Source organism: Chionomys nivalis, chromosome 19 (genome assembly GCF_950005125.1).
Source record: "Chionomys nivalis chromosome 19, mChiNiv1.1, whole genome shotgun sequence".
Taxonomy (NCBI): Eukaryota; Metazoa; Chordata; class Mammalia; order Rodentia; family Cricetidae; genus Chionomys; species Chionomys nivalis.
Window position 1 is genome coordinate 4,567,069 of NC_080104.1, and position 27,321 is coordinate 4,594,389.

The 27,321-nt window shown below is 37.6% G+C and overlaps 1 protein-coding gene across 1 annotated transcript in view; it reads right to left on the bottom strand.

The window, feature by feature from the left end:
• Kcnh8 (potassium voltage-gated channel subfamily H member 8) overlaps positions 1 to 27,321 on the bottom strand; it is a 461,323-nt gene that overhangs the window by 289,539 nt on the left and 144,463 nt on the right. The window contains exon 2 of the mRNA XM_057751424.1: positions 1,164 to 1,397. Within this exon, the coding sequence (XP_057607407.1) occupies positions 1,164 to 1,397 (234 nt within the window). The remainder of the gene's footprint in view (positions 1 to 1,163; positions 1,398 to 27,321) is intronic.

Consider the following 27,321-nt stretch of genomic DNA (forward strand, 5'->3'; position numbering starts at 1 on the left):
TGGCAATGTCAACACTGCCAGGGGCCAGAAGCTTTGAGCTAGAGTGTCCTCACTCCTCACACAGTCTCCACAGAGTGCACATCCCTGTTTGCATCCTCCACTGCTTATAAGAACAGGAGTCATAGTAGCCTAGGGCCTCACTTGATTGCCCCATTAAGTCTTAATCACCTAAGTTTAAAGCCTTAAAGCACAACCCCACTAGGGGTTATAGCTTCACGACATGACCTCTTGACAAGACAATTCTGTCCATAGTACCAAGGCAAAAGGGAAAAGAGAAATTGGAGGGAAGATAATTTCACTTTAAGGGATTTTCCCTAGAAATTCAGTTAGTCCTTTTCATGTGTCATTGACCCAAATCATTGCAATGTCCGATTACAAAGAAGGCTAGAAATATTTTCTCTACCTGGATATCTATATTCTCAGCTAAAGCTGATGAGCGTCTGTCAGTAAGATGAAAGGATGACGTCTTCTAATTCCCTTCGCTTGTCACCTCTCGGAGTCCCTGCAGGGCCCATGAGCTAGCGACTTCTACTCTCACATGGGATGGTGGCACCACAGATGCGATGCCAGTTCTAGGTCCTTCCTATTCCGGAGAAGAGCCTCAAAGAAAAAAACCCACTCACAGAGAACAACTTGGCTTTGTTCCTTCACTGGGAGTTTTTAGTCCCAGCAAGCTTACTCTGCTCCATCCCACTTTGTGTTGACAATTTCAGACTGTAGTAAAAATGGCTCTACATGATGCCCCTTAAATTAACTTCCTTTCTGACAGGAAACCCTGGGAATTCTGCTTTAATTGACAAAGACTGACATATATTTCTTAAAGTATGAAGTTTGGAAAACCATCCCTGGATAAAAGTTACTTATTCACAACTGTGCATGTGTACTCTTTCCAAATGTCTATAAAGTGGTACCAACAGAGCTTGTTTGAACATGCCAATGTTACTCAGTATATGCTCATATACTGATATAGCACAGTTTGGGGTTTCATTTATATTTACATTTGATTTATGCTTCTAGTGATGAAAATAGGGCCATCATCTATGTCATCCCTGAAATTTCTCCCGAACACCATATTTATGTGAAATACTGTTCAGCCACAATGAACATAGAGCAGCCAAAGATACCTCACCCTCTCCAGTAGGTGCCAAAGCAAGGCAACTCACCATTCTTCTTGTAGAACACAATTTCTCCTTTGAACTCGATCTTTTCTTCCAGAGACTTTTCTATCTGAAGCATCAGCTGCTCGTTGGTCTCCACACCAAACAAAAACTTGCAACTGCAGCTCTTCTGCATGACTTCAGTTCGTGCAAACCCAGCCAACTCACAGAAGCCATCGGAACAATAGACTATGGGGAAACCTTTTGCCACCTGGGCGTTGGCCAGGATGAAGTTGCTATCTGGAGAAAAAAAGAAGAAGACATTCAGCCACTTAACGCTTTTCTTTTACCACAATTTCAGGTATCTGTTCAGCTCATTGTGTTAAAGACTGTGCCCATCCCAGACTTGGATTGGTTGTGGGAGCAGGGCTGGTTTGACTCTGACGTGGCTCATGTGTGTATTAGCCACTCACTTTCCATGTGGCAGTAGGGATGATGACTGGGAGGGTGGCTCCTGCCTTAAGCTGCCTCAAAAGTTGACCTCTGGACCCATTTTGTTGGATTGCATGATCTCAAAAGCAGATCCTGAGGAATGAAGTGTGTGTTATATCAAGGAAGGAAACTCCAGGTTGAAGCAGGAGGAAATTTTAGACATGAATGTTGAAGGATGAATAACATATAGGAAAAAAGCAGTACATGCTAGAGCTTGGCTTCAGAACAAAGCATCCCCAATGTTTGCCAGTTGATTACTAGAATTTAGGGGAAGTATAAATGATTATAAAAGCATTCCCTCGGTCCTTGGACTTCCCACAGGGCAGGGAACCCTGACTGCTCTTCGAGCTGCTGAGGGAGGGGGAGTTGATTGGGGGAGGGGGAGGGAAATGGGAGGCGGTGGCGGGGAGGAGGCAGAAATCTTTAATAAATAAATTAATTAAAAAAATGCATTCCCTCATTCACACAAGAAGTAATGTTGCATACCAACCATAAGTATCTGAAATGGAGCCTTTAAATATAATAAAATTGAAAATGAAAATAATTATGAATAAGAGGGTAAATTTAAAAGTAAGATTTAATTATAATATCCTATTACATGGAACTATTGTCTTAAATACAAATACATATAAATATGTACATGTACCAAGAATAAAATATTTATATATTCATATATTCATACTTACACACATACTTACACAGACATACACATGTTACTACAGCATCTAGAATCTGTGCTTGTCTCTAGAGAAAGTAGCTTTGGGCACAGAGGAATGCACCTGGGTTTTACCATATACTCTACTGTGTACCCACTGGATTTATATAAAATTATTTATATATTGTCAACTTTGAAACATTATGTTCAAAGAAATTTGCAGCAAGCAACTTTATATCATGTCAATAGAAAGGAGGTTCTGTGGCAACTTCTCAATGGCCAGTGGGATAAACTCGGAACACCCAGGTCATTGTGTCCTCATCTCGTTGGAAGCATCTATCTGTAGTTTGTTTCCCAGAACAGGCACTCAGCTTTGCCTCAGGCAGTCCTGGTTTAAGAGTACCATTCCTAGTGACAGTATTGACATCTTGTCTTAACTTCTTTGGTTCATTCATTCCTGAACTGGTTTCCCCCAGAGCCAGAGCTGGATAACAGCTTTTGGAAACTTTTGAACCACATGCCCTTTGCAAGCCACAGGAGTGAAACAGATTATCCTAGACTGAGAATTCTCTCACATTTCACAGTATCATTTATTGACTATTAAATGTTGGACACTGTCCAAGGTGTGAATGAATAAACTATAGTGACCCTGTCCTTAGCATGCTTCTGGCTGGGGAGAACCCTAGCTCAGTCTAGAGAAGATAAGTCCCTCTCAGACCTTAGTGAGCCCTCATCCCCATTTTAAAATTTGATTAGAGGATTGCTTAGAAAACATAAAAACAGAGCTTGGCATATTTGTCAAACATCCTGAAGGAACTTTGAATGTCATTTTATGTCACTTTATAAGTGATTTTTTTCAATAGATCTTTGACACATATTGACTTTCTTCAGAAATGCCAGGAGACACAGGTCCACCTTTCAGTAAGTTCGAGGGCAGTGGACAGCTTGAGGAAAATGTGTGAATAAGAATAGTGTATGATTTTGTTTTCAGATGCTATAATTTCATTAAAGAAATGCATGATTATAAATATTAAGTTAATGTCATGTTAGGCCATGAATCTGTAATATACATAGTGAATAATTACCACTAGAATTAAGAATGTAAACATCCCAAACTTTGAAAATTGTAAGCTAGAAATAAGACAAAAACAGATAAAGATGGCTTGTGAAAAGCACTGCCATGGAACAGATGCCTGCGTGAATAAGTCGGTGGGGAAAGGAGGAAGCAGGGATGGAGCTGGAGGGTAGAAACCATCCTTTCTCGTGGAGCCAAGTTTGCCCACCATTTGTAGACATCAGCAGCTGCATTTTTCTGGTCAAATTTTCTCCATCTTTCTACTTTTTTGTCTTCTAGAGACTTATAATTTAAGTTCTTCTTGCATATGATCTATACACACAATTTTTTAAAAAGTAAAGCATGAATTTTCAACCTAAGATTATTATATTCACTCATGATTATTACTAGACTTCATTTTTTCCCTTTCTTTTTTTGTTTTGTTTTGGTTTTGAGACAGGATTTCTTTGTGAAACAGTCCTGTCTGTCCTGAAACTCACTCTGTAGACCAGACTACCCTTGAACTCACAGAGATCTGCCTGGCTTTGCCTCTCAAGTGCTGGGATTAAGGTGTGTACCACCACCACCTGCCCACATTTCTTCTTAATCACCTCAAATTGTGCTTTCTCTTTACTGTGTCTTGTGACTTTTGCTTTTACAAATTTTAAAAATTGGGAAACATATTTAATATATATAACATATTTTTAAAGGCTGTTAATTTTGGTTAACTTATCCTGCTTATACATTGTGCTATGTTTCTTTTCTCTCTGAAATAAGACACTCATAACTGGAATGTTTATAATAATCCTTATTTTCACCTTCTCCTTGTTTATTATTTATTCTCCCTTATCCAACATTGCTCATACTGCTCACATTTCCTTTCTGTTGCTGTGATAAAAATCAGTCTCTCCAAAGTCAGTTTGGAGAAGAAAGGGTTTATTTGACTTACACTTTCGGGTCATAATCCATCATTGAGGTATATCAAGGCAGAAACTAAAGCAGAAATCATGTAAGATCATAACTTGCTGGCTCACTTGCTGGCTCATGATTAGTTCAGGATGGTGCTGCCTTAAGTGAGCGGGCCTTCCTCCACCAGCGAACAATCAAGACAGTCCCCCATAGGCTAATCTGATAAAAGAAATTCCTCAGTTATGGATTCTGCTTTCAGTACATGAATCTGGGCTGTTATGTTGGCAGCTAAAGCCAACTAGGACAAACATAATCCTTTTCCTCATTTTAAGTTATATGCAATATTATTTTGCTCTCCGTTTCTCTTAATGGCACATTCTTTAAATTAATTCACATATCATCTTTGCAATTGCTTGCAAATATAAGAAAAGACCAGTGCTTTAGAGTTCTGATAAGCTGGAAAGATGATGAGGTATTACCAAGTCATTGGATCTGTGTTTCAATTAAGGATTCTAGCGTGTTTGAGTAGCTAATTCTTCCTGCAAATATGCCACAAAAACAAAACAGAAAGAAAGGAATATACTTGGCCTTCTCTGTTTATATTTAGCACTCATCCTCAATATCTAATTGCATTTCAATTCCAAAGGGAATGAAGTAGCTGTCTGTGCTTTGGAAAGCTTAGTGTACTGGCCACACAGGCGGTCCTTCTGTTTGGAAAGTGTTGTTCCTTCAACTTGATATCCACTCTGGAACAATTGCTTTTCCAAATACCAATCCTAGAATTCCCAAAGAAGAAGCATGGCATTTACTTTAGAATTATGTAAAACAAAGCCAGGGCCTTAGTGGTTAGGAACTCATCACTGCCGTAGCTCTATGCGCACACAGGCTCAGGGTAATAACCTTTCCAGGAATCAATTATGCACATGGAATGTGCATCTGAAAGTTACAGTGCTTTTCTCTGCTGGTTTTAGGTCACCATTTTCTGTGTTTCTGGCTGGAAAGTGACGGTAAATCACACAATCCATTTTCAGAGCAGTTGTTGACTACAGTTCTGAATGCCTCCTAGCAGAAAGCATTAGCACAGCAGCAGGTAGAATCCGGTGTTTGCTAAACGGCCAGGCTATTCAGTCTGACCTTCAAAGCACAATACTACTTTCCCATCAAATGAAGATGGATAACTCTTTGTTCCCTAGTCAAAAGGAATGTAGAGCAATAAAAGATGGGAAGCAGAGAAGGCAAGCATTGTATGAACTTGACATCGGTCACTTTCTCTACTTTAAGATAGTAAAAAATTAGTTACGGTAAACTTTCATTCTCTAACCAAGACCCGAGTCTAAATATTAGAATTAAATCTGTACGGTATGTTGTTTTTACAGTATCATGAGGTTTTACTGAAAAGAAGCAGTTTTCTCTTCACCAGGTAGAATGAATAATCATTTGTCCTTTTCCATTTTTTTTTTGTGGTGTGTGTGTTTTGCATATTTTCAGGTGAAGGGCTACATGTGTTTGGGTGTATATAGCCATGTATGTTCACACATGTGGAGACATGAGGTTAATGTTGGGAGTCCTCCTCCAGGTTTTTTCCATCTTATTGACTGAGCCAAGGTTGCTGATATGGCTAATCTCTTTAGACAACTTTCTCTAGGAATCTCCTGGCTCCACCTTTAGAGGCTGGAGTTGCAGGCTAGTTGCCACAGCCACAAAGCACTTATTTGGTTTCTGGAGGTCCTAGCTCTCTTTCTCAAACTTGCACAAACAGTAACCATTGAGCGTCTCCCCAGACTGACATGCATAAACTGATGAAAACTTTTTACAGCGCCCAGTTTCTGAGACAAAGTCATTAAAAAAAAAAAGACGTTATATATTGGTGATATCACATAAATAAGTCTGGATCTTTCAGTTGCCTTTGTTATCTCTTCCAGAAAATCAACACTTTAAAACTACGGAAGTCACTGGCTTCCTTTGCTTCAAAATACTTTGCATAGATGAACTACAGAATCTCATAGAAAGCAGACAAATACACTTGTTATTCAAATGATCTCATTTTCAATCTCATTCACTTTCCTTGTACAACATAATACTTCTAAAGTGTTCCTACTGAAAATTACCTTCCTTATGGCAAAAGCCAGTAAGTGTATATTCCAAGGAACACAGAACCATAGTCTTAAATTCAATACGGTTTAGCATTCTTATGTTAAACATTCATCAGAATTTTTAATATATTCGTGCTCATTCAAAGGTTTTTAACTTCATTTTCATATGTCCCTGCCAATGTTTAAGGTCAAATGGAACTTCAGGAAGAAGAAGTACTTGTTTGTTTTACATCTCTTTCTAAATGTTTGGTTTAGCGCAACCTGCCTGATGCAGGCTGGAGAATTACAATTCTAGGTAGACTGGAAGGAGGTGGGAGGTCCTTGGACTTCCCAAAGGGCAGGGAACCCTGACTGCTCTTAGGGCTGATGAGGGAGGGGAACTTGATTGGGGTAGGGGGAGGGAAATGGGAGGCGGTGACGGGGAGGAGGCAGAAATCTTTAATAAATAAATAAATAAATAAGAATTCTAGGTAGACTAGAGGATGTTCAAGAAGGATAGGCAGAACCATCAATTTTTCCTTATAGCTTCAAAGGTTTAAAGATAGTAACAGTCCCACTTAATGCACACCACAGAGCTAGCCAAAGCAACAGAATCATTGAAACACTAGTTTCATTGAAACACTAGTTTCATTGAAAAGAAATCTGTATGTCCTTAATACTTTCTGTCAGTAAGTACAGGTTTTCATGGTCCAAATCTCCATCTCTGAGGCATGTCTTTGATACTGATTCTCTATTAAAGCAAAATTTTGTGTCTAATCTTCAATACTTGTATTAATATAACCTGCAGAGGAGAAAGAAGGGCAGATTCAAATCTGTTAGCCCTCATTTTCCTGTAAAGGCCAACAAGCAAACATAGGTATTTAACTTCTTTCCTGAATTGCCCATGTTTCATGAGTTACTCTTGAGCACCAGCTTTGATGTTTTAAATTGATTGACACCTTGACAGGGTCTAAGTTCACCTAGGAAAGAAACCTCTAGGAATGTCTGTGAAGGTTTTCTAGATTAGATTGCATGAATTAGGAAGGCCCACCTTAAATGTGGGGGCACCATCCCATGGGATGGGTCTAAGACTAATTAAAAAAACTACTAGCTAAAAAAAACACTGTTGGTCTGCCTCCCACCTCACTCTCCATTCCTATGCCTTCCTTGTTGTGACAAAATAAACAAAATAAGCCTTTCCTTCCTTAAGTTGCTTGGATCAAGTATTTTGTCATAGCAACAAGGAAAGTACCTGCCACAATAGCTCAGCTGGCAGCATGCTCTTCTATCATCCAGAAAGTATCTGCCACAATAGCTCAGTTGGTAGCATGCAGAAAGTACCTGCCATAGTAGCTCAGCTGGTAGCATGTTTTTCTAGCAGGCAGAAAGTCCTGGGTTCAAACTCCAGTGCTACAATAAATTGGATATCATGATCTCACCAGTCAGTAGGTAGAAGCAACAGGTAAAAAGCTTGAGGTCATTCTTAACTACACAGATAGTTGGAAGTCAGCCTGGAATACATAAGAGTCTGTTTCAAGTAAGAAAAAAATTAAAATAAAAAAGTTAGCCTTGTATAAGAGTTCAACCAAGGCAGCTTGTGTGTCTTTGGTGACACCGAATACAGTTATAGTGGGAGACCACTTTATTGTTGCAGAGAGAATACTAATGTCTATGACGTTAGAAAATTGCAATCTACTTTGCATTTTGTGTTGACTTCAGGGCAGTTGAGTGTTGCTTTGCCAAGAATGATGACATATGTAATAGATTAATGATCTTGTTGACAAGCTGAAGTTCTCAAGATATTCTGTTTAAATTTAGAAGTTACTTGCATTGATGGCTTTTCTAGTATTATTTAAAAAAACAGATGAGAAGTTTGTAACGGGGGTTCTCACAGTTCTTACACTTAATTTGCTCCCCAGTGTCATGCTTCACAATGTTGTACTGCTGGCTTTCGCCACTCATTTATAATTTAATATTTAAAATCACTTTTACTCCAGAAAGACCAATACCAGAAAAAACTATGTAACACTAAAGCTCATAGCTAGCACTTGAGTGCTGAGGTAGAGTGGAAAGCAGTAACTGTATTTGTTATGAGAAAACATTGTTCCCTGCTTTCCAACAAACAAACACATAGACAGACAAACACAAAAATGCCCTCAGTAAGCCACTGGGCATCTTGAGCAGCACCCTCAGCTGACACCTCCAAGAAATTCAGAAATGAATTGAAACAAAACAAAATCTCGCATGCATAAGGTGATGAGAAGGTCCTTCAGAATAACATCAAAAAGAGCTGTAAGAACCTAGTGGCTGGCCAGAGAGATGAACCAAGGTGTCAAAGCACTTAGCACAAACCTGATGACTTCAGTTTGAGCCTCAGAGTCCACATAAAAGTAGAAAGAGAGAACTGGCTTATAGAGGGGATCTCTAATACACACACACACACATGCACACACACACACACACAAATCATATGATGTGCTGGTCTAGAATACATCATATACACAATAATAACAATAATTAATAATGAAAGAAGTATATAAGAATCTAGTGATAATAGTTGGCTAGGGTAGGACTCAGGTGGCTCAGGAAAACAAAAGGAAGGAAAACTGTCTCGTTGGGTATCATATCCAACTTTTACATACTGTAACAATGTAATTTCTATTGAAAATATCCTATAAACCTTATTATTTACTGGAATGATTAAAAACACATTATTTAAAAATAAAGTGTGATTATGATCCTGATTAATAACAGCAATAATAATAATAAACTATTTAAAAGACATTTTAAATATTCTAAATAATGGGGTTGGAGAAATGGCCCAGTGGGTAAGAGTATTTGTTCTTTCAGAGGACCCAGATTTGTTTCTAGCACAAGCACAGCAGATCACAGTCATCTATAATTTCAGTTTCAAGACACTTAGCACCTTCTTCTGGTCTCCATGGGCACTAGGCACACACTTCATATATTTAGGCAAAACACTATTATGTGTCAAATAAATAAAAAGAAATAAATCTTTGAAAAAAGATTATAATTAAACTTTTGAACAAAATGATGTATTTCAACATCTGCACACTTTTCTAAAATTGTTATGACTATATTCTGCCATGTGGATATATGTTTAATGTAATTAATTTATTAATATAATCACAACTATAATAAAGTTATCAGCACACAGAATCTGTGTAATAAACTAGATCTAGAGTTCCACACTAGACCAGAATGGAGTATAACAAACGTTTATTTATCTAGGGATAAACTCACAGAAAAAGTGGTGATCCACTGTCCTCTGCATATGCTGGAAACTGGAACTGAATCCAGCAGCTAAGAAGCCTATGCATGCTTTACGCCTGTATTTATAATAGATGAAACCATGCACAAAGTAGGCCAGCATCTTAAAGGATATTGGCTGAAGTAGTTCCCAAAGTACCTCTCACTTATGTTTAAATAAGAGAGTTCTAAGCCAAATATAAAACTATATACAATAAGAACAAATATCAAGTATTGTCCAAGGAACAAAAGGCTCAAAAACATACATAAAAATTAGAATTACAATCAGCATGAACATCAAGCAAGAAACATATGCTAAATATGTCAATAGTTATCCTATCCTAAGGAGTATAAGTATTATTTTAATAATGGCTTGGCTAAGTCGTGAAAGGAAAGGAACTATGAATATCTAGTCTTCAACACCATCAAAGACCCAAGAAAGGAAACAATACTACTTCAGTAAACAGGAAGTACAATCAAGCAACTTTGCAAATGGTGCAAGAAAGAACAGAGACAACTGGCTACCTGGGCAATCACCAAATGTCTCATTTGCAACATTGGGGCAACCAACTTTGGCTAAGGCCTAGAGTAACTGACAGACCATTTTCCAAGGTAGGAAAAATTTAAAAGACCATCTTACTCTGTCTTGGCAAGGTTTGGCAGTCTTTTTGCTTGTATCCTGCTTGTCCAGTCTGGATGCCGTGCACTTTGTCAATGGTCAAGGGAGGGGAAGTTCATGGCCCAAAGTCCAGTTTTGTCAAGAAGAAAACAAGCCGGCCAGGCAGTGGTGGCGCACGCCTTTAATCCCAGCACTTGGGAGGCAGAGGCAGGTGGATCTCTGGAAGTTTGAGACCAGTCTGGTCTACAAGAGCTAGTTCCAGGACAGGCACCAAAGCTACAGAGAAACCCTGTCTCGAAAAACCAAAAAAAAAAAAAAAAAAAAAAAAAAAAAAGAAGAAGAAGAAGAAGAAAAAAAAAGAAGAAGAAAATAAGTGGAGTGTCTTTGATGCCCAACATTCTGCCAGAAGCAATCATGTTTCACATCAACAGAATCCTGTTGTTTAAATGTCATATTCCACAGTTGTTTGAAGTGTTTGAAGATTACCTACCTATGTGGAATACAATTTCTATGCATCTAAAGAACCTATTTAGATTAGTTATAAGTATGACAAACATGAATGACCTATATACCTATATACTTTAAAGACTAAGTTTTCATATTAAAAGAATTAAACAATCTTTACAAATGTGCAGCAAATGAGGACAATAACCTCAAAATATAAACAATATGTAAGTATCTTGATCAGTAGTAGAAATGTATAGTGCAAGATGACAAATACATTCTAAAGTTGTATCAACACACAAAATGTCTTAAGAAGAGGTAAAAACATGCAAGAATACAATATGACAAAATAACTTTGCATAGGTGTACAAATATTGAAAACAGAAATAGGAGCATATTCATTCAATATGACAGATATAATTTGAATTTGTACCAATATGCAAGAATTTATGCTAATGTAAGTTGTCTATAAATAATACAACAAAAGTAATCTCAACCTCACATTTACTATTATTTTTTGTTACTTAAAACTCATTTTTCCCATTTCAACTCCTTTTTCTTATTATTTTTTTGAAAAAGAAAACAAACTATTTTTTTTTCATTCTATATAGCAATCCCAATTCCCACTCCCTTCTCCCCTCCCAGGTACTCCTCATAACCCCCACCCCACCTCCCATCTATTCCTCAGAGAGGGTAAAGAACATTGCTTTGGGTAAGGTCCAAGGTCGTCCCTACCATACCTAGGCTGAGTAAGGTATCCATCTAAAGGAAATAGGTTTCCAAAAAGCCAGTACAAGCAGTAGGGATACATCCCGATGCCACTGCCAGTGCTCCTGCAGTTTTCCCCAGCCATGCAACCGTCACCCATAATCAGAGGGACTAGTTTGGACCTAGGCTATTTCTTTGCCTGTCCAGCTGGAGTTGGTGAGCTTCCATCAGCTCAGGTAAACTGTTTCAGTGGATGTACCCATCATGGTCTTGAAGTAAAAACCTTCCAACAAGAACTTTAAGTCTTTGAAGAAAGAAATTGAAGAAGATGCTAGAAAATGGAAAGATAAGGTCTCCCGTGCTCTTAGATCAACATAATAAAAATGGCAATCCTACCAAAAATGATCTATAGATTAAATGCAATCCTAATTGAAATCCCAACACAATTCTTCACAGACTTTGAAAGAACAATAATCAACTTCATATGGAAAAAAAATAACCCAGGACAGCCAAAACAATCATGAACAATAAAGAAATTTTTGGAGGCATTCATCACTGTCCCTGACATCAAGCTCTATTATACAGCTACAGTAATGAAAACAGCTTAGTATTCTTAGTATTTGTGTAAAAAACAGGGAGGTTGACCAATGGAATCAAATCAAAGATACAGGTATTAATCCATATACCTATGAACACCTGTTTTTTGACAAAGAAGCTAAAAGTATACACTGGAAAAAAGAAAGCGTCTTCAACAAATGGTGCTGGTATAACTGAATGTCAACATGTAGAATAATGAAAATAGATCCATATCTATGCCTATGCACAAAACTCAAATCCAAATGGATTAAAGACCTCAATATAAATCTGACCACACTGAACCTAATAGAAGAGAAAGTGGGAAGTAGCCTTTAATGCATGGGCACAGGAGACCACTTCCTAAATATAACTCCGGTAGCACAGACCCTGAGAGCAACAATAAATAAACGAGACCTACTGAAACTGAGAATGTTCTATAAAGCAAAGGTCAGAGTCAATAAGACAAAAAGAAAGCCTACTAAATGGGAAAAGATATTACTATTATTAGTAGCGTGAGTAAGCTCACACTAATATACCTATTATTGTATCCCATCCAATCCTTTTTTTTTGTGTGTGTGGAACATTTGTGAAAAGAAACTTAATTCACACTAGTCTTTATGAAAGGACTTCAATTTGGAGTGCAAAGTTTTGGCAAGAATCTCCATTTTACTGCTAATCATGAATCAAGTATAATAGACTTTTTCTTTTTATATGAGAATTGGCTTACCATTAAGAGCACTTGACATTCTTGAAAAGGACCTTGTTTCATTCCACAGGGAGCTCCAGTGAATGATCAGTTAGTGCATGGAACTTATAAGACTAACATACACTCAGATAACACACAAACACATAAAATTATATAATAAATATGATCAGAAATACCCTGTGCAACTTATTTTGTGCCTATAGCTTTCATCTTTTTTTTTTTTTCTTTTTTTTTGGTTTTTCGAGACAGGGTTTCTCTGTGGTTTTGGAGCCTGTCCTGGAACTAGCTCTTGTAGACCAGTCTGGTCTCGAACTCACAGAGATCCGCCTGCCTCTGCCTCCCGAGTACAGCTTTCATCTTGACATACTAGTTTTAAAAAGCTCTTGGTAGAGAAGAAACAAAGCTTTATTTTCTTTTAGGAAAAAAATGGTGAGGGGCTAGAGAGTTGGTTGAGTGGTTAAGAATACTGGCTGTTCTTTCAGAGAGTCCTCACACCTCCATGAGCCCTCAAAACTTCCTGTAACTGATGCCCTCTTCTGCCCTATGTGGACACTACACTCATGGACATATACCACACAGACACACATACACATGTAATTTGTATTATTAAAATAATACAAATAAATCTAAAAACATAAAAGTAAGCGAAAAATATTGATCATAATAAGAAAACTAAATAATGTTAAACAAAGCCCTGTCTTCTGTATGCCCAAAGTTACCAGGCACAACTATTCAATGAAGAAAACCATGTGTATGGAAGAAATGCATTCTGGAATCATCAAGGATTTGTTGAGTTTCTGAATGGGCTAATTGATGTGGGATTCCCCTCTGTATGCTGTGAATTTTTTTTAACCATTGGTTAATAATGTTGTTTTGGTCTATGGCAGGGCAGAGTATAACTAGGAGAGAAAACTAAGCTGAATGCAGGGAGAAAGAAGATGGACTTTAGCAAATGCCCTGTCACCATCCAAGAAACATGATGCAAGGTAACAAACCACAAGTTGCACGGCCTGGAACCAAAACCCAGCGAAGAACGTCAGGATTAATCATGCATACACCTCTCTAGTTGCCCTCTATTGAACAGTACCACAGAGGTTTTATACCTAACACAGATAGGTTTGCCAACAGGTGTTTATACATAACCCAGCCAGGTAGGTCAACAAGTGAAGACCTCATAGCCTGATCCTCGATCAAGGTCAGGGCAATGCATGCTCAGGAAGTAGGCTTGGTAAACAACTTTGACACAGCTCTCAGAAGCTCAAATCACTAGGGGGGAAGAGCAGCTGGAGGCCGCACTCCAAAAGGTCCCAACACGCAAGCCTCATACTAAAATATAAAATAATGAAACTGGGTTAATTTAAGATGTACAAGCTGGCTAGAAATATGCCTGAGGCATTGGTCAAACAGTGTTGTAATTAGAATAGTTTCTGCGTGATAATCAGGCTCCATTTACATAATAGTGCCCAATGCACTAAACCCATATAAAGCCTAAAAAAATCTTGAAAAGCGGGGCTTCTGGACCCAAAAAAGTAGAAGTCAATTGAAGCTTCTTGGTAGTCACATTTTTTTCAGGTAGGCTCTATTTGCTGGTCACATGCAGAAGCATAGCTTCTTTGAAAGATGGCTTTCTGGTTTATACTAAACTTGCTTCCTTTGGCATGAATAGCTCTGGCTCTTTTGGGAGTTCCTCCTACAGAGCACTGAAATAGGGTTTTTGAGCAGAGTGCCACAAGTTGTTTAATGGTGACATAACCTGCTGTATCCCTGGAGCTGGGGTGGTGAGCATGGCTCGTATAGCTGCAATGAATGTATCTCCACCATGTTGGATAGGGTGAAGCCAAAAGCCACAGCCTTAGTCTTAGCCATGTATGCTTAGCATTTTAAAAAGTGCTCCTGCTCAAAAAAAGAAGTATCCATACACAGTAAAGACATATTCAGACAAGAAATAGCCTCTGAACAGGCCACGATATGTCTGATAAATGAGCATAGTCTTGGGAAAGATAAAAGAAGGAGTAGAAACAGTTATAGATAAAATAATGATATAAAAATTCTTAAAAAGGAATAGATTAGTAAAATAATTGCATATTAAGCCATGTAAAGATGGAAAATGAGAGTCTGGATTATGTATATTATTGTATTTTCCTTGTATTTTTTGACTATTAGTGAATGAACTAACTACAGAGAGACATTTCATTGTACAGGCTGCTAAGCTAAACCAACATATATATTTTAGTTATTGTGACTTAAAATTTGACTGTAAGGATATGTTACTTTGGAAAGGAAGTTCTGAGTTTGTTTCCATAGAGGATGGCAACCTGTGGATTCCTTCTAGGCTAATATGGTTTGATAAAACAAGACCCCCCGCCCTGAAACAATGGCTCAGGTGGTCAAACATCCAAGACAGCTTCAGTACTGTCAGCTTAAATGGACCAACCGCACAGGATACTCCATGAAAAAGTGCTCCCAATCAACTGGAAGTAGTCTAAAAAACTATGCCTAAATTCTCAAATATTGTTTATAAATGTTTGTTTTCATATAAAGGCAATTGATTATACATGGTAGTTAATGGTCACAGTAAATCTCTTTCTAAAAAAAGGCAGGGGATAAAATATAGAAATGAACTACACTGAGACAGTGGGGCTGATATTGGGAGCCCACCAAGGCCAGCTGGACTGGGACTGAAAAAGCATGGGATAAAACTGGACTCTCTGAACATGGCGGACAATGAGGGCTGATGAGAAGCCAAGGACAATGGCACTGGGTTTTGATCCTACTTCATGTTCTGGTTTTGTGGGAGCCTAGCCAGTCTGGATGCTCACCTTCCTAGACCTGGATGGAGGGGGGAGGACCTTGGACTTTCTACAGGGCAGGGAACCCTAACTGCTCTTCGGACTGGAGAGGGAGGGGCAGAGGAGTGAGGGGAGGGGGAGGGAAATGGGAAGCGGGGAGGAGGAAGAAATTTTTTTTTAATAAAAAATAAATAAATAATAAAAAAAATATAGAAATGAATACTTTGCATTGGTATGGACTTTGGATTATTGAAACAAATTTAAATTCAATTTTGTTATATGTTTATTTCTACTTTTGTTTAAGGTATTATGTTTATAGAAATCATTTAAAATGTATCATTAATAAATACATATTAATAGATAGTCATCTATAATAATCAAACTTAGTTAGGTTTTCTAGATATACAGAGATATAGTTCAATTAGATAATTTTCAAGACATCAAGACCTATAGAATATGGCATTTAAAATGTTTTAAGAACTTAAACTTTTCTCAACAATAAGACACAGCTGCTTCTGGCAGCACCAATTACTTCAGAGAGGTTGATGGCATTAAAGAAACTTGTTATGGAATTTCCCTTCAATGTGACAAGGCTAACCATTTGGTATGCTGTATAAACTGGACAGGCAGGACCCACAGAAAATGACTGCTACATTTGCCATAAAAGGTTGTACTGTCCTTCAGGCTTCATGAAAGAATCTTTCAGGCATTCTTCAGGACATGGGGTGGGGAGTAACTGGCAAGCTGCCAATATAAATAAAACAGTCTTTCAAATTTCCTGCTTCATGGTGAAGTCTGCCAGATACTATGGGTCTCTAGGCTAAAGATGGATGCTACAAAGTAACAGAAGAAATTTGGGTGGCTGTCCAGGCAGTAGGATGTCTCTGTCAATTCTAGAATTTTGGAAGTTGCTTTACAATGCACTTCCTTTTTACTTAGGTAATAGTATAACTTTCTAGGATCTCTGATGGAGTTGTAAACAAAGAGTTATAATTTTCCTTAGTTATGATAAAAGATAAATTATATATGCAACTTTAGACTCACAAAGATAGGATAGATGATTGGATGTTTTCTTTAATTTTTCCAGATACAAATAGGCTAAATATTGTAACTGTAATTCTTGATGTGTAATTTCTGTATTGTAAAATGTAATTTTATTATGTTAAAGTTAAAACCTTCCCTTTTATTTAAACAGAAAAGGAGAGATGATATGGCATTCTCCTCTATATGCTATGAATATGTTTTGTTACCATTGGTAATAAAGAAGTTGCTTTGGTCTATGGCAGGGCAAAATACAGCTATGAGGGAAAACTAAACTGATTTATGAGAGAAAGAAGGAAGAGTCAGGCAGAAATCATATAGCCACCTAAGAAGCAAGATGTGAGGTAACAAACCACAAGCCTCGTGCTAAAATATAAGATAATAAAAATGGGTCAATTTAAGATGTAAGAGCTAACTAGAAATATGTCTGAGCCATTGGTCAAACAGCGTTGTGATTAATATAGTTTCTGTGTAATTATTTAGGTCTGGATTGCTGGGAAATGAAAGTACAATTTCTCTTTACAACTAATTGTGGTTTGAGCATCCCTCACATTTTTGAAGTCTCGGTCTTCAAAAGATACTGAGAAACTGTGACACTCAAACAAGGTAGGTCCTAGTGGCATAGAGAGACTTACTCTGCTTTGACCCATGCTGCCTGCTCCTGACTAGTCAAGATATGAATATGGTACCTGAAAGCTTCCAGCACCACCGAGGAAGCCACCACAGTTTCCATGCCTTTGCCACCATGATAGACTGTTCCCGTGGAAACTGTGACCCAAAATAAACCCTTTGTTTCCTTATGTTATTGCCACCAAGCATTTCATCACAGTGGTAAGAGAATTTCTTCCCATCTGCTTTGGAGCTCTCTGGTACATGCTCCTGAGAGCTGCCTGAGACAGGGCAAACCAATCTGTTACAGTTGCAGCAATACAAGAACAAGGTTAATATCTATATTACTTGTATCACTCCTGTGTTTTTATATCTACAAACTGCGTCCTTCCCTACTGAACAGCATCATGGGAAAGCTAAGCTCATTGTCTCCTACAAAGGAGGAGGAGGAGGAGGAGGAGGAGGAGGAGGAGGAGGAGGAGGAGGAGGAGGAGGAGGAGGAGGAGAAAGCAGTCTCACAACTGGATGATGCACAAATATCAGTGTGCCTCACCCAAAGGTGAAGATGGAAAGCTGAAGTAAAACTGATGACGCAAATTTTCCATGAACAAGTGTCATTCAGTGTCACTTTTTGTCCTTTTAAATTAATCTAAATCATCAAGAATTACCTAACTGATTTAAATTTACAGCTTTCTACAACTTTTCTTAGAAACTCATCTGAGAACACAGTTAAGACCATCCACATGATTATATTTTGCCGTGAAAACCAAGTGTTTTTTGTGTGTCTTATTTGCACTACTGAAAAACAAATTAAATAAAATATAGAAAATGAAACCAACCACATATTGAATACCCATATTCTCCAAATATTTAATTTAACTCATCCCTCGGTCCTCATGCAGTACAATCAAGCTCTTGCTGGTAATTATGTTTAATTCAACAAGTATTACCTTTTAATTTAAAAAAGACTAAGGACAGACTTCTTACTTGCAATACTGGTAGAGATAAAAAGTGATTACTTTTGCCATATGTTTGTTAGTGGTTTAAATTATTTTGTTCTTATAAATGACTTTGAATTTTAATTTATGCAGCCTATATTTACAAATAAGTGTTCAATGCATACTTGAAGATTGACATTTTTCTCATTTCAGTTTTGATCGTATTCTGCAGAACTTATGGTATTCAAGTGATTTTCATATCTTGACAGCACTTTCCAGAACCTCACCTGTCCACTGCAAGTCTTTCCTGGTCCATAGTGCAGAATTTAGCTTAAATAGGAAAGATGGGTGCCTTTATAAGGCCTAATACTAACTGAATTCCATCAGTCAGCATGGGTCTAAACTAATTTGTTGATTACAGATATTCAATAGTCATGATAATGGTCTTTAGTCTCCTGCAGAGAAAATACAGAACTCTGACAGAGGGGAAGCCTGCAGAAAACAGGTCTGTAGGACGTTATGAGAAAGGAGGAAGCAAGAAGAATATCATCTCTAATAAATAAGCCCCCAGAGGCGAGTAACACTGATAAAATGGGGCTGATTGGGAAGCAGCCACGTCAATCACAGATGTAGGGAGAACAAGCAGCCCTGGGAAGCAAGGCACTCTGGCCAGCAGACTGTCTTTTGAAATTCTGGCCTTGGCACAGTATCTCAGGGTGTCTCTGTAGATAAAGGGTCTTTGGCTCAGACAAACTGAATAGCCTATCAATGCTAAATAGCAAGTTAAATGATCTTAGTGGGTATGACGTCTCCAAGTTAAGCAGAAGAAAGCTACATGGAACTAAGCCAGATCCAACTAGGAGCTCCTTGTCACTAACCCAGTGTCCTAGCATGTCCAAGCGCATCCTCACCCCATTCATCTGCTCTGGTTACTTTCTTTCACTTGCATTTTACCTCACATATGCTAACCTAGACTTTTCAAAGCCTGGAGCCTAGGACCATCAGTTGAAACAAGACACAAAATCTAAGACTGTAGGGGCAAGAGAGATGGCTCAACAGTTATAGGAACTGCCTGCTCTTGCATGGAACCTTGGTTCAGTTCTCAGCACAGACATGGTGGATGATGAAACTTATAGCATTAATTCCAGAGGATCTGTTATCCTCTTTTGGTTTCTATGAGCTCCTATACCCACATAGCACCCCCCCCATATATATATATATATATATTTATATGCATATACATGTATACATATATACAAACATGCATACATAGTAAAACACTAATGCACATAACAAATCGAAGAAGACAATTAAGACCATGGAGGAAGAAAGATGGCTGAGCAGTTAAGAGTGCTTGCGGGTTTTGTAGATGGCTTGAATTCATTTCTCACCAAAAGTGTCTGACCACTCACAACAGTCTGTAATTCCAGTTCCAGGGGCAAGAATGGCTTCCCCTCTCTTCTGCCTATACCTGCACTCATGTGCACAGAGCCACATAAACATTCACATACTTAAAAGTAAAAATAAAGCTTTCCTTTTGCTTTTTCTTTTCTTTTAGTTTTTTGAGACATGGTTTCTTTGTAGCTTTGGAGTCTGTCCTGGAACTTGCTCTTGTAAACCAGGCTCACCTCGAACTCACAGAGATCTGCCTGCCTCTGCCTCCTGAGTACTGAGATTAAAGGTGTGCACCACCACCGCCTGGCAAATCTTTCCTCTCTCTAAATGGTAAAACCATGTACTCCAAGGGGAAATGACCAAGTCATATTTCTTGGAAGAAGACACCGTCTTTGCAGATGTCTCTTCTGGAGTTCTAAAGCTTGAAGTTATTCCCTTCTGTAGGAGGAGATTGCTTGTTCGTCCCAGCTGCCCAGAACCAAAATAACCACACAGAAACTACTATTGGCTAACTCTTACATTTAAATTTAACCCATTTCTAGTAATATGTGTATCGCCATGTGGCTGTTGCCTACCAGCAAGATTCCAAGCAGCATCTGTCTCTGGCAGGGATGCATGACTTCTTCAAGACTACACTCTTCCTTCTCCCAGCATTCAGTTTAGCTTTCCCAGCCTATGTAATTCCTACCCTGCTATAGGTCCAAAGTAGTTTCTTTATTCATTAATGGTAATCACAGTATATAGAAGAATATCCCACATCACCATTCTGAATAATAAATCCTTGATTTTATTGATTTTCTTTGCTTCCTGAAAGGGCTTTTAAAAACTAGTACAGTTCCTAGAATTATAGAAGAAGGTCAAGTGTGGGAGGATCAGAAAGTCAAGCTACCATCTTTATTTGTTCTGTATTGTTCCATAATGTGCATGCCAGCTTATGCCTGAATCAGTGAGTTCCTTGCTATTCTCTCATGGGTGATAACTCAACCTTCCTATAGGTTCAACATGTGCTCTTGGTCCTATTACCTAGAATGATATTTGAAAAGAAAGTCATGTCTGCTACTTTCCTGTCTAAATCCTGAAAGGTTTTTTTGTTGCTCTCAGAATGAGATGCAAATACTTTTCATCATGCCCTACAGTATTACCTAAGATGTTACTGACAGATCAATTGCACTTGATCATGTTCTCAGCCCTGACCAGGCAAGCATGTTCTCAGCTCAGACAAGGTGAGTGTGTTCTCAGCCCTGACCAGGAGAGTGTATTCTCAGCTCTGAACAGGAGCGTGTTCTCAGCCCCAACCAGGCAAGCATGTTCTCAGCTCTGACAAGGCAAGCCCTGACTAGTGAGCAAGTTCTCAGTTCTGATCAGGCTAGCATGTTTTCATCTTTTGCATATGCAGTTATTTTCCCATTGTCCCCATAAGTTTCTAGTTAACTGTAGACATCTAACAAATGGAAATTTTCAATCATCACCTGATCTAACAAGGAATGCCTCTATTGTTTTGCAATGTTATAGCCCCTTTCTTTCCATTAATATTGAGTAATTTGCATATCACTCTTACTCTTCATCACAAAAAAAAAATGTTTTCTTTTCTGCAACAGATAGAGACTATTATAGAGAGCCATAAATGGTCAAAAAGCAGAGAACAAATGATGCTGGAGTGTCTACTGCCAGTTGGTATAAAACAACTTCTACAGGTAAGAAACCCAAGAAAAGGGAGACCAAAATGTTCCAAGACCCAGAGGACTGGAGGCCTATTGGACCATATCTTCCAGACATAATAGGGAAGCTGCATTAATGGAGTCTTGTCAATATGGTTACCTAAACAAGATCTACATAATGAGAATGTGGATGTGAGAAATATCAAAAGGTTACATCCACTGATAAAGAACAGGAGAGAGATAGAGAGAGAGAGAGAAAGAGAGAGAGAGAGAGAGAGAGAGAGAGAGAGAGAGAGAGAGAGAGAGAGAGAACTAGTTTTTTCCAGGCATAAGCCTCACAATAGGTTATCTATTCTCAAGTGGTCAGTCCTGAACATGTGTACATAAAGGAAACACTAAATGGATTCAGTAGATGTTTGATGTAGGAGGGTCTTCACTTGACTTCAAAAGTGAAGTCAAAAGGTATGTTACTTTGGAGAAGAAATTTTGTTTTTGTTTCCATAAAAAATGAAAGGCTGTGGATTCATTCTGAGTTAGGAAAAATCCAATTTGATCAAGGAAGACCACCTGAGAAATCTCCAGCAGTAACAGATGGCCCAGATGTCTGAGTTCTACATCCAGAAGAGATTCAAGACTGCTGCCTTAGATGATCAAGACTCACAGGATACTCTAGTCATGATTCTATTTTTTCTTTAGGTCCCCATAAGATTATCAGCGCCCCCAACCAGCCAGAAGTAGCCTAGAAAACTATGCCCACATTCCCAAAAAAAATAGACTATGTATATTTTCCTTTGTTAAAAAAAAAAAAAGAGAGGGAAGCGGTGCAGGAGTATTGTCTGTATTCTGTCAATCATGTTTTGAATAAACACTGATTGCCTAGGCAGGAAGTATAGGTGGGTCAACCAGACAGGAAGTAGAGGCGGGGCAATGAGAACAGGAGTATTCTGGGAAGAAGGAAGCTCTTCCCACAGTCCAGACCAGATCACCAAAGAGGCAACATGTGACCTGCCCAGCTGAGAAAGGTACTGAGCTGCATGGTTAACATAGAAAAGAATAACGGGTTAATATAAGCTACAAGAGATAATAAGAAGACTGAGCTAATGGGCCAATCAGTTTATAATTAACACAGACTCTCTGTGTGATTTTCTTTGGGGCTTGCCAGCTGTGAGGGGTACCGGGTGGGACAGAAACCCCACAAGCTGGCCCTTATGTTACAGATGTTATATGTACATATGTGCATATGTATTTAACAATAACAAATAAAGAAGAGGTCATGAATTTGAGCTAAGGACAAAGGAGATGAAAGGGGAAGGGGAGAAGTGAAATACTGTAAATATAGTATTCATGAATAAATGTCTCAAAAAGTTGAAAAGATTCAATTGCCTTTTTTGTGAGATCCCTGAGCCTACAAAATTTCTACCCCAACTCCCAACCATAAACCAGTTATAATCAACCCTGAAATGGTGTCCCTAAAACTGAGGAAAAACTTTGTCAGGAGAAGGGCTGTTGTCTTCTAAAATTACTTCAGTTGTCATGAGGGTGATGTTCTTTTTATGGGAGCCTGTAAAATTAAAATGATGATTAAGTTTAAAGATTACTGCCTGGTATAATTACAAATAGCCTCTGAGTAGTCAATAGGGTTTTTCTTAAGTTCCTATTTGGAATCATGGCCAGAAAGTTGTAAGAAGGTGCAGAAATTCAGCTAACCAAATTGAAACTATCTTGAGTGGTTGGTACCCCCAAATAGGTCTTATAATAGCACTATCAGCATCATGATATCATATCAGGTAGAGTCATTGTTGTGGGGTCCTATCTTCTTCCTGGAAACTTCAAAGATTACTACAGGAAAATCTATTGTTCATTGTGAAAAACTTATATATTATTCATATAGACATATATTCAATACAAGATACAATATAGACAAAATAGGTATGAAGAAAAATAAAATTTTTGTAAAATTCTTTCTTCTTTCTGTCCTATGCCAGATGGCTCCTGATATGAGACACAAATGGAAATTTTCTTTTAACAACATGCTTGGATTGAGCCATTGTCCATCTCCAAAGTCAGTTTTGATTTTTAAGTAGAGATATATACATGTATCATTATCTGTCTTTATTTGTGCAAATATAACCATTATGGCCATAGGTTCTAACAAATGCATGATTACTGAATCAGCCTTTTCTGAGCTCAAGTCAGTTGCTCATTGAAAACCTGAATAAGTGTCAATGGTGTGGTATACATGTTTTAATTTTCCAAAATCTGCAAAGCAGAACACATCCATCTGCCATATTTCTTTCCTTTGAGTAGCCTTTGAGTTACTCCCTGCAGGTAGCAGTATTTGGGTATAAAAAGAGCAAGTAGAACATCTCTTTATAATCTCCTTAACTTGCTTCCATGTAGTAGAAGACTCTTTCTTTAAACCTTTGTTATTGATATGATGTTTTTATGAAGTTCTGAGGACTTCAGCACACTTCCAAATAATAATTGATCAATTTCTGCATTACTTTGTGCTAGAGACCTGGAAAACCCATATGCAATAGGTTGTTTGTTATGTATATGGGACAGATCATATTCCTAATTATATTTTGAATCTGAATGAATAATAAAGTCAATTCTGTATCATCTTGTATAAATTCAGCAGTTTCAATATGTAAGACAACTCTTGCTATATATTGAAAATCAGTAATTATACTGAGAGGTTCTTTAAAATCTCTTAGTGCCAAGAAAATAGCACATAACTGTGCTTTTTGGACAGAATTATAAGGACTTAATTCCACATTACTTAAATCTTGTGATTTGTAACCTGTCTTTCCTGATATATTTGCATCAGTATAAAATGTTCAGGCTCCAGTTATTGGTGTGTCAGGTACAATTTGGGGAAGAATCCAAGTAGTTCTCTTTATAAGGTTAATTCCATCACTTGGGATCATTGATTTATCCTGGGATCATTGCTATTAACCTCTAATAAAAAATTAGCACAACTTTTTTAAAGGATTAATTGTCTTCCCATAATTTTTAAATTTCATCAGTGGTAAACAGCACTATAATCTCTGCTGGGTTTATTTTTGCTAGTTGACAAACTCTAATCTTTTCTTTTATATTTAATTTCTTTTATATTTAATTTCCACACAGGTTTTTATTTTTTTACTTGGTTTATGTGGTAATCCACTCTAAGATAATATCTTCCCTTTGCATTAACATTCCTGTAGGGGAAATTCTGGAAGGCAATATGACTAGAATGTAATTAAGATTTGGGTTTACCCTATCCACATGTGCCTCCTGTAATTTTTCTTCAATGACAGTCAATTATTTGTCTGCTTGATCTCTGGGACTATTTAAGTCTTTGTCACCATCTAAGGTATTGTTTAAATGAATTATTAGATCAGATGTTATCCCAATAGTCAGTCATAGACTGGAAATGTCTTTTAGCAATTTTTCAAAGTTATTAAGAGTTCTCAATCAGTCTCTCCTAATTAGTGCCTTTTGTGTTCTAATTTTCTGTAAACCTATTTTATAACTTAAGTAATTACAGAATCTCCTCTTTGTATTTTTTTCGGGAACATTTTGCAATCCCCATTTAGATAAAACTTTATTTACTTCTTCAAACATTCTTTCTAAGACATCTGCATTTGAATCAGATAGAAAAATGTTATCCATGTATAGATTTAGGGAATAGTTTATGTATTATTTCCAATGGCTGATTTCCAAAGTATTGGCACAAGGTAGGGCTGCTGAACATTCCCTTTGTGAAGACAGTCTCCTATTAGGCTGAATTATCATAAGTAGGTGCTGTGAAGGCAAGTTTTTCTCTGTCCTTTTCTTGTAAAAGTATAGTGAAGAAACAATTTTTTAAAACAATAACTATAAAAGGCCATCCTTTAGGCAGTAGAGAATTCAAAGAAATTCCAGATTGTAGAGGACACATAGGTTAAATTACCTTCCTAATAGCTCCTAGATCTGTCACCAATCTCCATTTTTCAGATTCCTTTTTTATCAACAAAAAAAGAGTTCCAAATGCTTGCTGTTTCTTCAATGTAGTGAGCATCTAGTTGCTCATGTACAAATTGTTTTAAAGCCTGTAGTTTTCCTTCTATTAAAGGTCTTTATATACCCTATATTTTTTCCTCAGTTAACCATTTTAAAGGTAGGGTAGTTACTACTTCTGAAGGTTTGCTAGTTGATTTGTGTACTTGTACAGCCTGAATGGCTGGTGACCTTTGCTTATAGTACCTTATTATATCCTTCCTAGAAACATGAGTTTTTGGAACTGTAGAAATGTTAATTTCAGTATTCCATTGCTGCGCAGGTCATGACCCCATAAATTCATGGAAATATTAGCTAAATATGGCCTTGGCCTTCCTTTTTGTCCTTCTAGCCCTACACATTCAACCCATCTCAAGCTTTGTTTCACTTGAGATAGGGTTCCAATTTCCAGGAATTGAACATCTGCCTCTTGAAGAAGCCAATTCACATGACAAGATTCTGGAGTAATGATAGTCACATCTGCACCTGTGTCCAGTAATCCCTTAATTACAATAATATATATATATATATATATATATATATATATATATATATGCATTCTTAGCTTTGGTATTTGATCATTGATAAAAGTCTGCCAAAATATATGTTTCCTATTTCATACTGGACTTTTTGATTCATCTTCCATGTCTATTCCATCATTCAGAACAGTATGATTTTTTATAGTAGGCACTGGATTGTTTAATTTTCCGGTTGAGATATGTTCTCCACAGTGACTGGGAATGACTGGACCACATTTGATATGGGGCCTGCAAGAGGCCCCCCCAAGGAGTTTCCCAATGATATTGGGTTGCTTTGTCTGTCTTTTGTTGATCTACAGTCATTGGTCCAATGTCGGCTTTTGCTACATCTCCTAAATAGTCCAGTAATAGAGACCTTATAATTTTGCCATTCCCAGAGAATGCATTAATTTCTAGGAATTGCTTCTCTACAATCCCTTCTCAAATGTTCTATTCTACTACAATTAAAACATTTGGCATTTTGGTGTCTCCTCATACCATTGGAAATTTCTTCTTCTACCCAAGTCTCAGTATTATAATCAAAATTCTCAAAGTTCATTGTATGCAAGATCCATTCAACCATTGGTGCTGATCTGACTTTTAAAGGCCCAAGTATCTTTCTACATTCCAAGTTGGCATTTTCAAAACCCAGAGATTCAATAAGTACTCATAGCTTCTAAGTCTATTTCCTCCTACTTGAACAGCTTTAGTTAATCTTACTTTAAAAATCAATAAGGGTTCTTTCTGGCCCTGTTTAATCCTTGTATATAATTCAAGTCATTTTCCTAGTTCTTAAATGATGTCCCAAGAATTTAAGGCTGCTATGTGGCATAGGGACAAAGTGTGTTTGTCATGTAGAGCCTTATCCTGTGGGACTGAGTAATAGCTCTTGCCAAGAATTTGATCTTGGGAAGCTTCAAAACTTTTTGCTTTTTGCTGTTGTTCTAAATTTTTTCCACTTCTTGCAAGTAGCACTTCCATAGCAGTTGTGGTCCATCTTTGATGACTGCTGAAACTAATTGATGCCAATCATGTGTGGTAACCTTATTGCTTGAAGGCCATGTTTTTACCATTTTCCTAACAAATGGTGAATTCAAGCCATGAGATACTATTGTTTGCTTACTTTCCTTTAGATTGCTCATACCTATAGGTCGCCATTTACATTCTTTGAATACTTTAGGGTAGTTAGTACCAGATGGCTTATCAGAATAGATTACCAGATAAGCAACTAAAACTTTGGGTAACTCATCCTGGACTCTGGCATGTACTGGCAATGCTAAATCCTTTTCTTGTACTTTCTCTCACTGCTCATCAGTTCTGATAATTTCCTCAATCGTTTCACATCTTTTTACCACTGCCTTTTGTAAAGTCTCCATCTCCTGTCATGCATATGGTTCCAGTGCATTTAACATCTGGTCCTTACTCTGCACATACGATTCCAAGGTATGAAATTTGTTCATTAAGATAGTGTCTCATTCTTGGGCATTATTTGAATGGCATGCATATTGCTTACCTGCAGAGATACTTTATCTGTTAACCTATCACAACTTTTTAACAGAATCTGATTGTTAAATTCAGCAGTATGAATTCTTTCAGATAATTTTTTAGCACCCTTTGACATGGATTGAAATTTGTCTGTCCAATTAATGTTTTCCTTTTCAAAGGTATTAATTTTTTTCACCTAGCTATTCATTATTAGTACATAAAGACTATATCATTTTTAAAGTGCCTCATTTTTGGCTCTGTTA